The 12,973-nt window shown below is 65.2% G+C and overlaps 1 protein-coding gene across 4 annotated transcripts; it reads right to left on the bottom strand.

Moving 5' to 3' along the window:
- Positions 1 to 543: 543 nt before the first annotated feature.
- On the bottom strand, positions 544 to 11,046 carry SESN2 (sestrin 2). 4 transcript variants are annotated; one of them, XM_084496893.1, is made up of 10 exons: positions 10,832 to 11,046; positions 5,913 to 5,978; positions 4,906 to 5,103; positions 4,350 to 4,532; positions 3,848 to 4,057; positions 3,474 to 3,624; positions 3,216 to 3,331; positions 2,811 to 3,001; positions 2,515 to 2,659; positions 544 to 2,412 (listed from the first exon to the last, which is right to left on the bottom strand). In XM_084496893.1, exons 1-10 carry the CDS (start codon positions 10,907 to 10,909, stop codon positions 2,326 to 2,328), a joined length of 1,425 nt encoding a protein of 474 aa, XP_084353019.1. In that variant the 5' UTR covers positions 10,910 to 11,046; the 3' UTR covers positions 544 to 2,325. The 4 variants fall into 4 exon arrangements, with proteins under 4 accessions (XP_084353019.1, XP_084353020.1, XP_084353021.1 ...); XM_084496894.1 differs by lacking the exon at positions 10,832 to 11,046 and adding an exon at positions 8,549 to 8,686; XM_084496895.1 differs by lacking the exon at positions 5,913 to 5,978 and having other exon boundaries at positions 10,832 to 11,045.
- Positions 11,047 to 12,973: the final 1,927 nt, after the last annotated feature.

Below are 12,973 nucleotides of genomic sequence, written 5' to 3'. Positions count from 1 at the left end.
TGCACCCCTTTTCCCCTCCCCAAGCTCCGAGCCACCCCCGTGCCCATTAGGGCAGCACTGGGGCAGGATGCGGCCCCTCTGCAGGATGTCCCCAGACCTGGAGGCAGGGGGTAGGTGCAGGATCAGCCCCCCCCCCAGGCTGTTATCAGTGGCTGCCAGGGGTTGCTGCCCCCACCCTGATAAGCTCCGTGCTGGGGTGCTCCCGGTGCTGCTCCCCCCCGGGGACACCCACACGTGGGTGAGCAGGGGCACCCCAGGGCCTGGATTTTGGGTGCAAGGAGGGTGCCTTTGGGACCTTGGAGCACTGGGGGTGTGCTTCTCCCCCACATTTCTCCCCCCCCAGCCAAGCAGACACATTTCCCAACCAGGGCTGCACCCCAGGAACCCCCCCACCCCATGCTCCATCAACATAGGGAGCTGAACAAGGGGAAAGGGAAAATGTACCTCCACCTTTTGTGTCTCTGCACGGCCCTAAAACCCCCCCATAGGGGCAAAAGCATCCCTCTGAGGTGGTCAGAAAACACAAAATAACAATAATAATAATTAAAAAAAAAGAACAATTTTATTTTTCAAACGAGTTCTGTAGCAAAGTCACAGTGGCACTTCCATGCCCGGTCAGGAGTAAATACACCCAAAAAAAAAAAAAAAAAAAAAAAAAAAACAAAAATAGAAATAACTTAACTGGAGCTACGGTGGAGCAGGGACAAGCCAAGAGGAGATGCTGAGAGCAGAGGGGGGAGCGGGGGGGCTCTCCCCCCCCCAAGGCACCCCCAGGGCGACCCGCACCCTGGGGAAGTGCCCTGGCACATCGGGGTGAAGGCACGGCCCCCCCACAGCTGCACAAGCCCCTTCCCCAAGGACCCCCCCCCCAAAAAAAAAGGAAGGGGCTGTGCAGTAAAGTGCAGGAGGGGAGGGGGGGGGGACACTGGGGGTCCTGCTGGAGGAGGAGGGGAAGGAGAGGGGTGGGGGGGAGCTGCAGGACAGGGGTGGGATGGGGGGGGTGCTCCAGCCCTGACCCTTTACAAAACCTTCCCCCCCAAAAAAAATCAGCCCCACTCACCCTTCCCTCTTCCCAAAATCCCCAAATTCCCCCCCAGGTTTATGCCCTGTGCAGGAGTGAGAGGCAGGCACTGCCCCTTGCCTTGTGGGGGGGGCACACATGGCTCTGAGCCAGGCTGCCCAAAAGGGACCTGGGCGGCGGGGCGGGGGTGGCAGCAGCTCCCCCACACACACACCAAAAAGGGAATTATTGCCTTAAAACAGCCCTGGGGATGCAGGTGGTGAGCCCCACACACCAGGAGCAGCCCCCCCAAAAAGCACACAGGGGGTGGGGGCACCCAAATGCATGAGCCAGGTGTGGGGGGGAGCAGGACCTGCCCCCCCCCGTGCAGCAGCAGGGTGGATTTGGCACCCATTGAGCACCCCAGGGTGACACCCAACAACTCAGCCCCGAGCAGGACAAGGGCAGGGGGGGGGGGATGCAGCTCGCCTCCTGCCAAAAAGCTCAGCGTGGGGGGGTCACACGGGGACAGGACCCCCGGGCTGGGGGGCTGGGGGCACGGAGAGGCAGGGCGGGGGGGGACGAGGCTCCGGCTCTGCCCTGGCAGCAAGCAGAGACAGGGAGCAGGGGGGGAATTGGGGGCATTTTGGGGATTTTTTCACAGTTTCCCAGTGCTGCTGCAGCGGGGGGGGGGGGCAGCCCCAGCAGCAGCCCCCACCCCACCCCAAAGGGCACGAGGACGGGGTAAAGGCACCAGGAGCTCTGCCACCCCTCACCTGGCTCCGTTCCTGGGACCCCGTTTCAGAGGCACCCCCAGCCCCAAATGTTGGGGGGCACGGGCAGGGCCCTGGAAGGAGCCCCCCAGGCACCAAGGGGATGTTCCCAGGGCACCAAATGCGGGGGAAACACTGGGGGGGGGGGGCTTGGAGCTCTGGGTGCTCCCCGGTGACTTTTGGCAGCAGCACAGCCCCACACCCCGTGGGGCTGGGGGTGGGGGCAGCCCCCCAGGAGCACGGTTCAGCTTCATCGGGGTTTGGCTTCATCGGGGCTCACCCCAAGCAAGGCACGGAGTGGTCGAGCACCCCCACACAGCCCCTGGGGAGGAAGGGGGGGGGCACACGGGCACGGCCCCGGCAGCTTCACGGGGGTCCCCCCCTTCTTGGATACGGGGCAGGGGGCGGCCCCCCTTTTTTCCTTCCCCAGCTCCACGCCCCGTAAGGCAGGAGGCGACGCGGCAGCAAAGTCTTTAAGGCCCCGGCTCCCCCCCGTGTCCCCCCCCCCCCAGCGGTGGGGGCAGGAGGAGGATGAGGAGGGAGCGGGGGCCGTCAGGTCATGTAGCGGGTGACGGCGCGCAGGGCGTAGAGCAGAGCCGCCTGCATGCGAGCCTCCAGCAGCAGCAGGTTGATGTGAACCTGGGGGGGGGGGAAAAAGAAAAAAAACACACAACGGGGTCAGGGCAGGGGGCTCAGCACCCCCCCAGCCCCAGGGGAGGGGTAAAGGGGACGGGGCAGCACCTTCTCCGAGTGTTTGAAGTGCCTCCAGAACTGCGCGTACATGCGCTTGGTCGTCTTCTCCGGGTAGCAGGCCACCGTCTTGATGTAGATCTTGAGGCTGCGCTCCAGGAGCTGGTTCACCTCCCCGTAATCATAATCATCATAGCTGGGGGGGGGGGAAAAAGACACAGCACGTCACCCCAGCCCCCACATCTGCACACCCAGGACCCCCTCCAGCCCCCCGTCCCCTGTTGGCACAGGGTTTTGTGAGCCTCATCCACGCTGGGAGAGGTTTTGGGGTCTCCTCGGGCACCCACCGGATGCCGAAGACGCAGTGGACGTAGTTCCAGATGGCCCGGCGCAGCATGGAGGTGTCGACGCCGCAGTGCATGGCGATGGTGTTGTAGGTGAGGTTGTACACCACCTGGAACTTCTCGTCCAGCAGCTGCCCCACGTCGGGGTACAGGCGGTTGATGAGCGAGTAGCCGTGGTCCTCCCAGGTGTAATCCTGAAGGAGGAAGGATGCTGCTGGGCTGGGTGCTCCGTGGGGGGACAAAATCAGGTCACAATCCCCCCTCCCATTCTGTTTAGGTCCCCCCAAATCTTAGCAGCTGGTTTCAGAGCCGAGGTGGCTCCAGCTTGGTCCCAACCCCGTGCACTGGGGGTGCCAGGACCCCGCTGTACCCCCATGGGACGAGCAGGAGCCCCCCCCCCGCACCCACCTGCGCACGGAAAGTGGGGGGCGCCTGCTCGCCCCGCCGCGTGAAGTCCTTGTAGCCGAACTCGGGGTCCTCCACAAAGCACAGGACGCTGGACTGCAGCGAGTGGTCGGCGAGGTCTGCAAGGCACGGCCGTGAGCCCCCAGCACCCTGCACCTTGGGCCGCATCCTGCACCCACCGCGGGGACCCCATCTCCTTCCCCCCCCCTCCTCGAGCTCCCCAGCCCGCAGGGACCCCGCTGCCCTCGCGCCTCTCCTCACCCGAGGGAGCCACCAGCAGGCTCTCCGTCTTCTCCAGCTCGAAGCGCGTGGCCATCTCCTCCTGCGTGACGCCCTCCTCCTCCTGCTGGCTCTCCTGCAGCAGCTTCATCCGCTCCATCAGCGCCTCCACCTCCTGCAGGGCGTCCTTGCCCTGGGAGGGAGCAAGAGCAGAATTAATGCTGCTTGGAGCCCTGAGAGGTTGCAAGGGGGGGGGTTGCAAGCACAGTGTGTGCCCCCCCCAACGCCTTGCAAAGGGATGGAGCTGCTCTGGGCATGGTGACGGCACCAGGGGACATCCACCGCCCTACAGGGACATGCTCCAGCCCCCCCTAAATGCTGTCCCCTTCCCTCTCCACACAGGGACCCTTCCTTACCCCCGAGCACCCCATGCTGTCCTCAGAGGCAGGGCTGCTGTCGCCGTGGGGCGAGGGGGGCCTGGCGCCGTGCCCCCCGTCCTGCTCCGCCTCGGGGTTGATGCCGCAGCCGAAGACGAAGGAGGCGAGCGAGTGGTAGTGGGTGAGCAGCACCAGGGCTTGCACCAGCTCCGCCAGCGACCAGCTGTGCTCCCCCGTCTTCAGCAGAGCCTGCGGGGAGGGGATGCGAACGGGGTCGGGCTCGGTCCCCCTACACCCCACAGCCAGGATAAGCAGGGGGGCGGGAGGGCGTTTGGGATGTGCCCCCCCAAAAAAACAAGGGACCTCAACAGGAGGACACCCCCAGCCCCCAAGCCACCCCTTCCCCATCCACCCAGCGCAGCACAGACCCTGCCCTCCAGCTTATGGACCCCCCCCCAGCCCCAAAAGGGTCGTACCCTGGGACGTGGCCCCAAATCCCACATATTTTGGGGGTGTTGTGCCCTGGGGCACCCGCTCTCACCTCGATGTGCTCCTTGGTGATGAGCCAGGGCCGGTGCGCCAGCAGCTTGTTGATCTCGTTGAGGTTCCGCAGCTTCTGGGGGGCGCAGTGCAGCCCCTGCAGCCAGGCCGGGTTGCCCCCCACCTGCAGGAACTCCCCCATGTGCAGACCCACCAGGTAGGAGCACTGGTGCCGGGCTGCTGCCTGCGGGGAGACCCAAGCAGTCAGCCCCCCCCCAGCACTGCCCAGGGACCCCCCAACCCCAATACAAGCCCTTGGAGAAGCCACCACCCCCGCACCATCACCCACAGGGGGTTTCCTTGGGGATGAGGGTCCGGACAGGGGGTCCTGCCCCCCCCAAATCAGCCCCCAGCTGCCCAGGGGATGCGCACCCCAGGACCAACCCCAAAAGGGTTTCTCAAGCTTTTTAGGACCACCACCCCGAGGGGCGCCCACCCATGGGATCCCACACCCCCACACCTCCAAGCAGGAGCCCAGCAGACCTGCTGGGACCACGCAAACCCCTCGGGGACCCCAGGGGACCCCCCCTAAGAGGCCGTGCCCCCCCGGCGCTCACCATGATGGCGATGTAGTGGCGCTTGTGGTAGGGCAGGGGCCCGTCCATGCGCAGCAGGAGGTACTGGGTCTTCCAGAAGCTGCTGAGGTACTGGGGGTGCAGCCCCATGACCATGGTGATGTTGTCCACCCGCCCCGCCGAGACGAAGGCTTCGATCAGCAGCTGCCGCCGGCTGCTCTCCACGCCTTCCTGCAGGATCTGCGGGGCACAGGGGGTGAGCTCAGGACCCCCCTCCGCCCCCCACCCCAAAACATCCAACACCTCCATGGGGCAGCACCCGGCGGTGGCACCCACACGCCGAGGAGCACCCAGCCCCCTGGGGGGGGGGGACACACTCACCCCTCCAGCTGCGCCCAGCCAGCTTCCCCTCCCCCGGTACGGGCACCCTTGGGTGCCCCCAGCCCCTATTCCCGTCCCTGCAGCCCCATGGGGCAGGTGGCGAGGGGGGGTCCCCATGGCGGCCCCGCTCAGCGCAGCGGTGGTGTCGTTTGGGGTTGTTTGTTTGGTGGGGAGGAGATGGGGCTCGGGCCCCCCCCCCCCAGCCCCGCGGTGACGAAACCCCGGCGTTATCTCTGCCCGAGGAGGAACCATCTGGGACGGCGGCCCCGCGATAGGGCTGCGGGGAGAGCGGGGGGTTTGGGGCACGGCCCCCCAGCGGGTGGGGGGCGGGAGGAGGGGGGAGCACCCTTGGGTGCTGAGGGGGGGTGGGGGAGGAACATGGCTGTGTTAGGACAAGTGGGGAAACTGAGGCACGGGGAGAGGCAACACAGCTGCTCCCCCCACCCTAAAAACCTCACCCCCAATTAGGTGATCCTTCCCCATCCCACCCCCCACCACACACCCCCTCCCCACCCTTGGGTGCCAGCCCCCCGGGGGTGCCCCTCACCAGTTAACCCCCCCATAACCCACTGTGCTGCCACCTCGCCCCCTCCAGCTGCTCCCCCCCCCCAGCGCAGGGACCCCACACCCCAAAAAGCCACCAACGTGTCCCCCCCCCGTTCTCTTACCTCCTCCACGGGGATGAAGGCACTGGGCCCCCTCCCCAGCTGCCGGGGGACTTTGATCCCTCTGTCCTAAGGGGGGGGGGGGAGAAGAAGCGGTGGCATCAGTGCCGTGCCCGAGTGTCCCCGTGGGACGCGGGGGTGGCCCCGGAAGGGTGACTCAGGCCCGTGGGACACGGCGAGCCGGCCGGGCACCCCATAACCATCACCCCGGGGCTGTTGCATCAGTCCCGGCCGTGCCTGATGAAATCCTGCCGGGGTGTTGCTCTGCCACCACCACCCCCCCCCGGCACGGCGGCCGAGCCCGAGGTGTGACACGGGGTGACGGTGACGGCAGCGGGACACGGACACGGGTGGTGCCGCAGCCCCGCGTGCCCCCCCGGGGTTAATTAATAATAATAATCATAAAAATCAAATCGGAGCCCCCGGGGGCAGCGGCGGGTCCCAGGCACAGCACGGCGTACCCAGCGTTGGGGTTTGCAATTAGCACAAATTCAGCGCCCCGGGGGGGTTCCCGCTCACACCCCCGGCACAAAATGCCAATAAACGGCTGCGCAGCCTCCTCCACTCCCCCGTTAAACCAGGAGCAAGCCACCAGCTCGGCTGCTTTCCCGAGCTCAGCTCCTTTTTAAAGCCCCCCAGGTTAAGACTGCACCCCCAGCACACTTTGCCCAAAGCCCCAATTCGCCCCCAAAGCCCCAATTCGCCCCCAAAGCCCCAATTCGCCCCCAAAGCCCCAATTCGCCCCCAAAGCCCCAATTCGCCCCCAAAGCCCCAATTCGCCCCCAAAGCCCCAATTCGCCCCCAAAGCCCCAATTCGCCCCCAAAGCCCCAATTCGCCCCCAAAGCCCCAATTCGCCCCCAAAGCCCCAATTCGCCCCCAAAGCCCCAATTCGCCCCCAAAGCCCCAATTCGCCCCCAAAGCCCCAATTCGCCCCCAAAGCCCCAATTCGCCCCCAAAGCCCCAATTCGCCCCCAAAGCCCCAATTCGCCCCCAAAGCCCCAATTCGCCCCCAAAGCCCCAATTCGCCCCCAAAGCCCCAATTCGCCCCCAAAGCCCCAATTCGCCCCCAAAGCCCCAATTCGCCCCCAAAGCCCCAATTCGCCCCCAAAGCCCCAATTCGCCCCCAAAGCCCCAATTCGCCCCCAAAGCCCCAATTCGCCCCCAAAGCCCCAATTCGCCCCCAAAGCCCCAATTCGCCCCCAAAGCCCCAATTCGCCCCCAAAGCCCCAATTCGCCCCCACTCTGCCCATCCCTAAATACTGGGAGGGGGGGGAGATGCACTCATCCAGCTGCACCCCACCTGCACAATGGGACCAGGACCCCCCCAGCCCTCCTGCAGGAACCCCCAAAGCTGGAAGATGGGGACGGAGCCGAGCCTGACCCCCCCGTCCCAGCCCCCCGCCACCACACTGTGCCCCCCATCCCCTCCTTGCCATCACAGCAACCCCCACGGGTGCCAACCACAACCCAAGGGGGGGGGGGGCACAGCGCCTGGCCCCATCCCGCTGCAGGATCTGCATTTGGGAACGGGATGGGAAATTATGGGATGTGCCAGGGGACCTGCGGGAGGGAAGCTGCAGAGGAAAACCACAAAGCTCAACCAACCCATTCCCCATTTAGGATTTCAGCTCCCTCCGAACAGAAACCTTCAAGAACACTGAAATAACCCCAAAATGCTACAGGAAGCCCATGGGCAGGGCTGGCACCGAGGTCCCAGGACCTGCTCCTGGCCTCAGGGCTGCTCCCGGGCACCTCCCCTGGGATTTTGGAGCTCTGCTGCCCAAACCCAGGGGCAGCACCGTGGCCTCCAGCCCTTCCCCATCGCATCCCGGCCACCCCGGGCTAATGACCCGCAGTGTCTGGCCACCGAAGCCCAGCTCCTGCCAGCCCCACGCATCCCCTGCCTGCGAGCTCCGGAGTCCATCCCCATGCGGCACCGTGCTCAAAATAGCCCCGTCCTGTTTTGGTGACAGCAAGAGGGGGGGGGTCACGGCACGGGGCTGGGTGCCCCCGCCCCAGGGGCACCTCTGGGCACCGCTGCTGCGGGCAAACGCAGCCCCAGCCCGAGCAAAACCTCCAGGCACGCCTGGCCGCCCGCCAGCCTCCACAGCCCGAAATAAACGGCTCGTGGAGGGGGGAGAGCTGGGCGCTGTCAGCACCCTCCCCGGGAGGAAAGCAGGCGCCCCGGGGCTGCGGGGAGCTGCCTCTGCTCACAGGTCGGCCCCGGGCTGTGGGGTGGAAGCCCTGAGCCGGGGGCTGCAGCAGGGACCTGCAGCAAGGCTGCTGCTCCTGGGCACGGGGTGAAGGCACGGCCCTTGTTTTGTTGCATTCCTCCCTCCTGGAACCACGCAGAAGTCCTCTCCCCATCCCAGTTGCCCCATTCTCCCTTCCCAACACCACATCCCTCCATCCCCGGATAACACAAAGGCTCTGCAGGGCACGGCCAACACCGTGCCACGGCCGGGCGAGAGGCAGGGAGCATGCAGCACCAAGGCAAGGAAAGCGAGCGCATCACCCAGCACCATCCTCCGCAGCAAGGCAGGCAGGCTCCTCGCAGCCCACCCGGGCGAGGGGAACTCGAAGCACGGCTCTGCCCCCAGCACCACGCCTGGCACAAAGCGCACGGCTGCGGATTCACCTGCAGGACACGGGACATGGCACGGCACGGCGAGGGGGATGGCACAGGAGGGGATGCTGGCGGCAGGGCAGCGCGTCCCACCCTCGGTGGACGGCCAGGAGCTTCCCCAAGCTCTTCTCAGAGGTGGCCAGCAAAGGGGAGAGCCCCGTGGCCGCCTCCTGGCTCCCCCAGGGGAGAGGCTCGGGCACGAGCACCGCTCCCGCCGGCTGCCCCCGCAGCACTACGAAGGCGGTGGGCGGCTGTGGGGCACCCCGAGCGGAGCGGGGATGGGGCGTGGGGTGGCACGAGGTGGGCAGGCAGCAGCTGTCAGCGCGGCCACGCGCTCCCCACGTGATGGGCAGCGAGGATCCGAGGGCTCCGACGGCTGCACCTGGCCGGGGCCGCGACCAGCACGGCCCCACGGGCACCCCAGTGGCACCCGTGTCCCCACATCCCCGAGCGCATGGGATGGCCCTGCCCTGAGTCACCGCGGGGTGACAGCAGGACCAGGCTCGTGCCATCGCTGCCGTGGGTGCCGAGGTGGCCGCGCTGACTCACGGCTGCCAGACCTGTGGGGAAAGAGCTGCTTGGGTGCTCCCAGAGGCTGCTCGGGATGGGAAGCAAAGGAAAAACCCCACAAATGAATCCGCGGGACCCCAAAGGCTTCAAAAGCTGAAAGCAGCAGGGAGCTGGAGAGCGCAAAGCGTCCCGCTGTGTTTTGGTGACAGCCCAGGGTGACCTTTGAAGGTGCATTTTAATCATTGCTGCGCGGAGGCTTGTAATGTTTTGCTGCATTAAGCAATCCTTTAGGGGCACTGCGCTTAACCCTCACCGCGCTGCTGCCAAACAGCGGCTCACCGCCCGCTTCTGCCCATGGGGAAACTGAGGCACGGTGCCGATGCTCGATCCCGTGGCAGCCCCAGAGCCTGCTGCCGGGCCATAGTGGGCATGGGGTGGCCGGGGAGGTCTCCGGCCCCGAGTAATCGGCCAGGGAAGGAGTTAATGCCCCGGGAGCAGGAGGCCGTGGTGCCAAGCAGAGCCCTGGCGCTTGTGCCAGTGCTTAGTCAGGTGTTGGAAAATCGTTCCCGATAAGGAGAGGTTAAACAAACACCAGCGCAGACGCCCCACCGAGCGGGTTCGCTCCTCCAAAAACCGTCGCTCGGCCCCGAGGCCATCCCAGGCTGTGCTGGGGGGCGAGAGCAGCGCCGGGTCCTGGCCCCGCTGACGCACGGAGCCGACACATGAATACAACCCCCGGGCACCAAGGGCAGCGGCTGCCCCACCACCGGCCCCCGCCGCGCCCCCAAAACCAGCCCTACAAACAGGGGTAACTCCAAACTCGTTGGCAGACGCAGCAGGGGGGTCCTGCAGAGCCCCACAGACACCCCAGGGCTCCCATTTTGGCCTCCCAGTGCCATGTGAGACCTTCCCCATGCCTCCGGGTGGACGGGGAGCTCAGAGGGGTCCCAAACCCGGCCACGCAGGACCCAGCACGTTGGTGCCCTGCCCTACAGGCTGCTGGTGGCCGTCCCTATCTGCGTGGTGGCCCAGACCCCATGGGTGCTACAGCAGGGCTGGGGCAGGGACTGAGCAGGGACCCACACCAGCACCACGCCGCCGGGGAGCACAGGGCAGGCTGGTCCCAAACTCATTCCCAGCCCTGCTCCAAGACCCACTCCTGCCCCAAACTCCAGCAGGAGCAGCCCCGCGGGCTGCCTGGCTGAGTGCAGGCACAGGGGTTGTTTATTGCCTCCCCCCTCCTGACAGGCTGCTGGGGGGGGCACAGCAACAAAAGGGGGCCACGAACTCCGAATTCAGCTCCAAAACGCTACGAGACCGACCCACAGAGCCACGGGGGAACGGCAGCATGGGCAGAACAACGGGACAGACCCCACAGGACAGACCCACAGCACCCACAGCTGCCCTCCCAGGAGGCGCAGGCACATCCCCCCCCACCCCCTGCCTCAGTTTCCCTTTGGTTACCCCCAGACCTGGGGGCAGGGTGCCCACCCCACCGCGCACCCACTCCTGGAGGGTGCTGGAGACCCCAAGACCGCCCCGTGCAGCCACCCCAAAACCCCTTATCAGGGCAGAGCCCCCCACCCACAGGCGCTCCCCACACCCTACTCTCCACCTCCTTGGCCAAGAAACCCCATAAACACCCCCAAGAGCCACGCAAGCACCTGGGGGGTACCCAGACCCCCACCCCTACAGGACCCCACAAGCAGCAGCACGGCCCCACAGCCCAGCGGTGCTCTCGCCCTGCCTGTCCCACCCCCGGGGGGCAGCGAGCCCGGCTCTTACCTCCTCGCCCCGCAGCGCCCCGCACCCCAAACGCTCCTCCAGCCCCGAGGGGCAGCGCTGAGAGCCGGCCACCAGCATGGCACCGGGACGGGGGGCACGGGCACGGGGCTAGGCGGCTGCCATGGGTGCGGGATTGGGCCCCGGGGGCTGCGAGACCGGGATTGGGATTAGGATTAGGACTGGGATTGGGATCGGGCCCCGAGGGCTGCGGGAGCCGGGCGCGCCCCGGGCGCTCCGTTCATAAATCTGGGAGCGTGGGAAGCGGCCCCGCCCCGCCCCTCGCCTCCGCCAATAGGATCGCGGGGGTGTGGCCACGGCCTGCCCGCCCGGCCAATTAGGGAGGGGAGGCGCGCGGGGGGTGCTGGGGGGTGTAGTTTTTGTTAACGGGGGGTGAGCTGGGGGGGGCTTGGAAAAGGGGATCGGGGCTCGAAGGGGTGGTGGTGGGAGCTGGGGTGTGCTGGGGGCAAGGGGCCTGGGAGGAAACGTAAAATAAAGTAAATAAATAAACAGAACAAAGTCAAATAAAGAAAATATAAAATAAATTAGAATAAAATAAAGTAGAATAAAGTAGAATAATAAAATAAAATAAAATAAAATAAAATAAAATAAAATAAAATAAAATAAAATAAAATAAAATAAAATAAAATAAAATAAAATAAAAAAGCTGTTTATGTGCAGTGGCGTTTGCCCGAGCTGCTGCCCCCCTCCCACCATGGCTCGGTGCCACCTCCAGCCGTCGCTGGGTTTCCCCTTTCCGTCCCCCTGCCTCTTTGGTGGATTTAACGGGGCGCAGAGACACCCCAGGAGCTGTGGTTACAGCCTCCTGTCCCACCCGAGCACCAGCTCCCCTTCACCCCAGCCCCAAACCCTTGCAAGAAAAGCTGGGAAAAGAAGCCAAAACCCAAAACCAAACAGAAACGGAGCAGCGACAGCCCCAGACAGAGGCGCTGATAACAATCTGGTGCTGCTTGACAGCCCGCACATGGCAAAGTCCAGCAATCAGCAGTCCCTGCACAAACAACTCGGGCTTTGCCTGGCAACAACCTCCTCCGGCCCGGGCTCTGCGCCGTGTCCCCGGCCTCGCCAGCACGGTGCCGGTGGCACAGCCGCAGCCCGCTCACCACGGCGCGCTCGCTGCCGTGCCAGCCCCAAGAAGGATGAGTTTGGAAGCTCTCGGCTGCTCCTTTCCCCGTGCACGGGGCCCTGCAGACACCCCTGGTTATTTTTAGGGGTGTTTTGCAGCGCGGCTCTGCAGCAGGGCTGCGGGGTCTGGGTGGTGTTCGGGGTGAGGATGTCGTCTCCTTCTTGCCCACCCCCCTGGGCAAAGCTGCTGGGTCTGGGCTCGCACTGGTGCGATTTGGGAGAGGGTTTGGGTTTGTAATTGTGTTTGGTCCGAGCCCTGAGCCCAGGCTGTGCCTGCTCTGAGCAGAACCTGGCCCCACAATCCCTGCCCTGAGCTTGGTGTTATCATTTCAGCCCCCCTCACCCAGCTCTAAATGGCTACAGAGGGGAGGCTCCGGGGGGGAACCGCAGCACTTTTTGGGGTACAGGGTGCAGGGCCACGGAGGGGCAAGTCCCAGCTCCCCAAATCCTCATCTTCCACTCCCCAAATCCTCAGCATCCACCCAGGGGAGCCACCAGTTCCCGATTTACCCTGGCTGCTCATGGGGAGGACAAATCCCTAAGTTCATCCACCCCAGCGGCAGGGCTGGAGATCAGGGGCCGAATTCTGCTCGGGCTCAGCTCTACGCTGGGAGCAGCAGCGACAGCTTGCCGAGCAGCTGGGCACTGGGATGTGGCAGTAATTAGCACGGGGCTGAGCACTCGGGGGCTCAGCGGGGCTGGACGCAACCTGGGGTGCTCCCGCTCTTCACCCTGGTAATGAGCACCTGGTGCCGTGGGTGCCTGGGGGAAAGCGGGGCAGTGATAGCCCAAAGGCCTTTTTTTTTCCCCAAAAAACTGCCCCGTGAGTGTCAGCTGGGAGCCTGGCCTGGGTCACCCATCATGGCAGAGCCCCCACCCCGTTACCAGCCCCAAACCTGAAGGATGGCAGCTGGGGAGGGGATGAATGTGTGGTCCCAAGGCGGGAGTGCAGGAGCCAAAAGCGCAGCCCCGGTGGCTTCTTTGAGCCAGGGCGCTGTC

Source organism: Aythya ferina (genome assembly GCF_964211825.1).
Source record: "Aythya ferina genome assembly, chromosome: 24".
Classification (NCBI taxonomy): domain Eukaryota; kingdom Metazoa; phylum Chordata; class Aves; order Anseriformes; family Anatidae; genus Aythya; species Aythya ferina.
The sequence above is the reverse complement of the archived record's forward strand: the minus strand, read 5'-3'. Positions and strand labels throughout refer to the sequence as shown.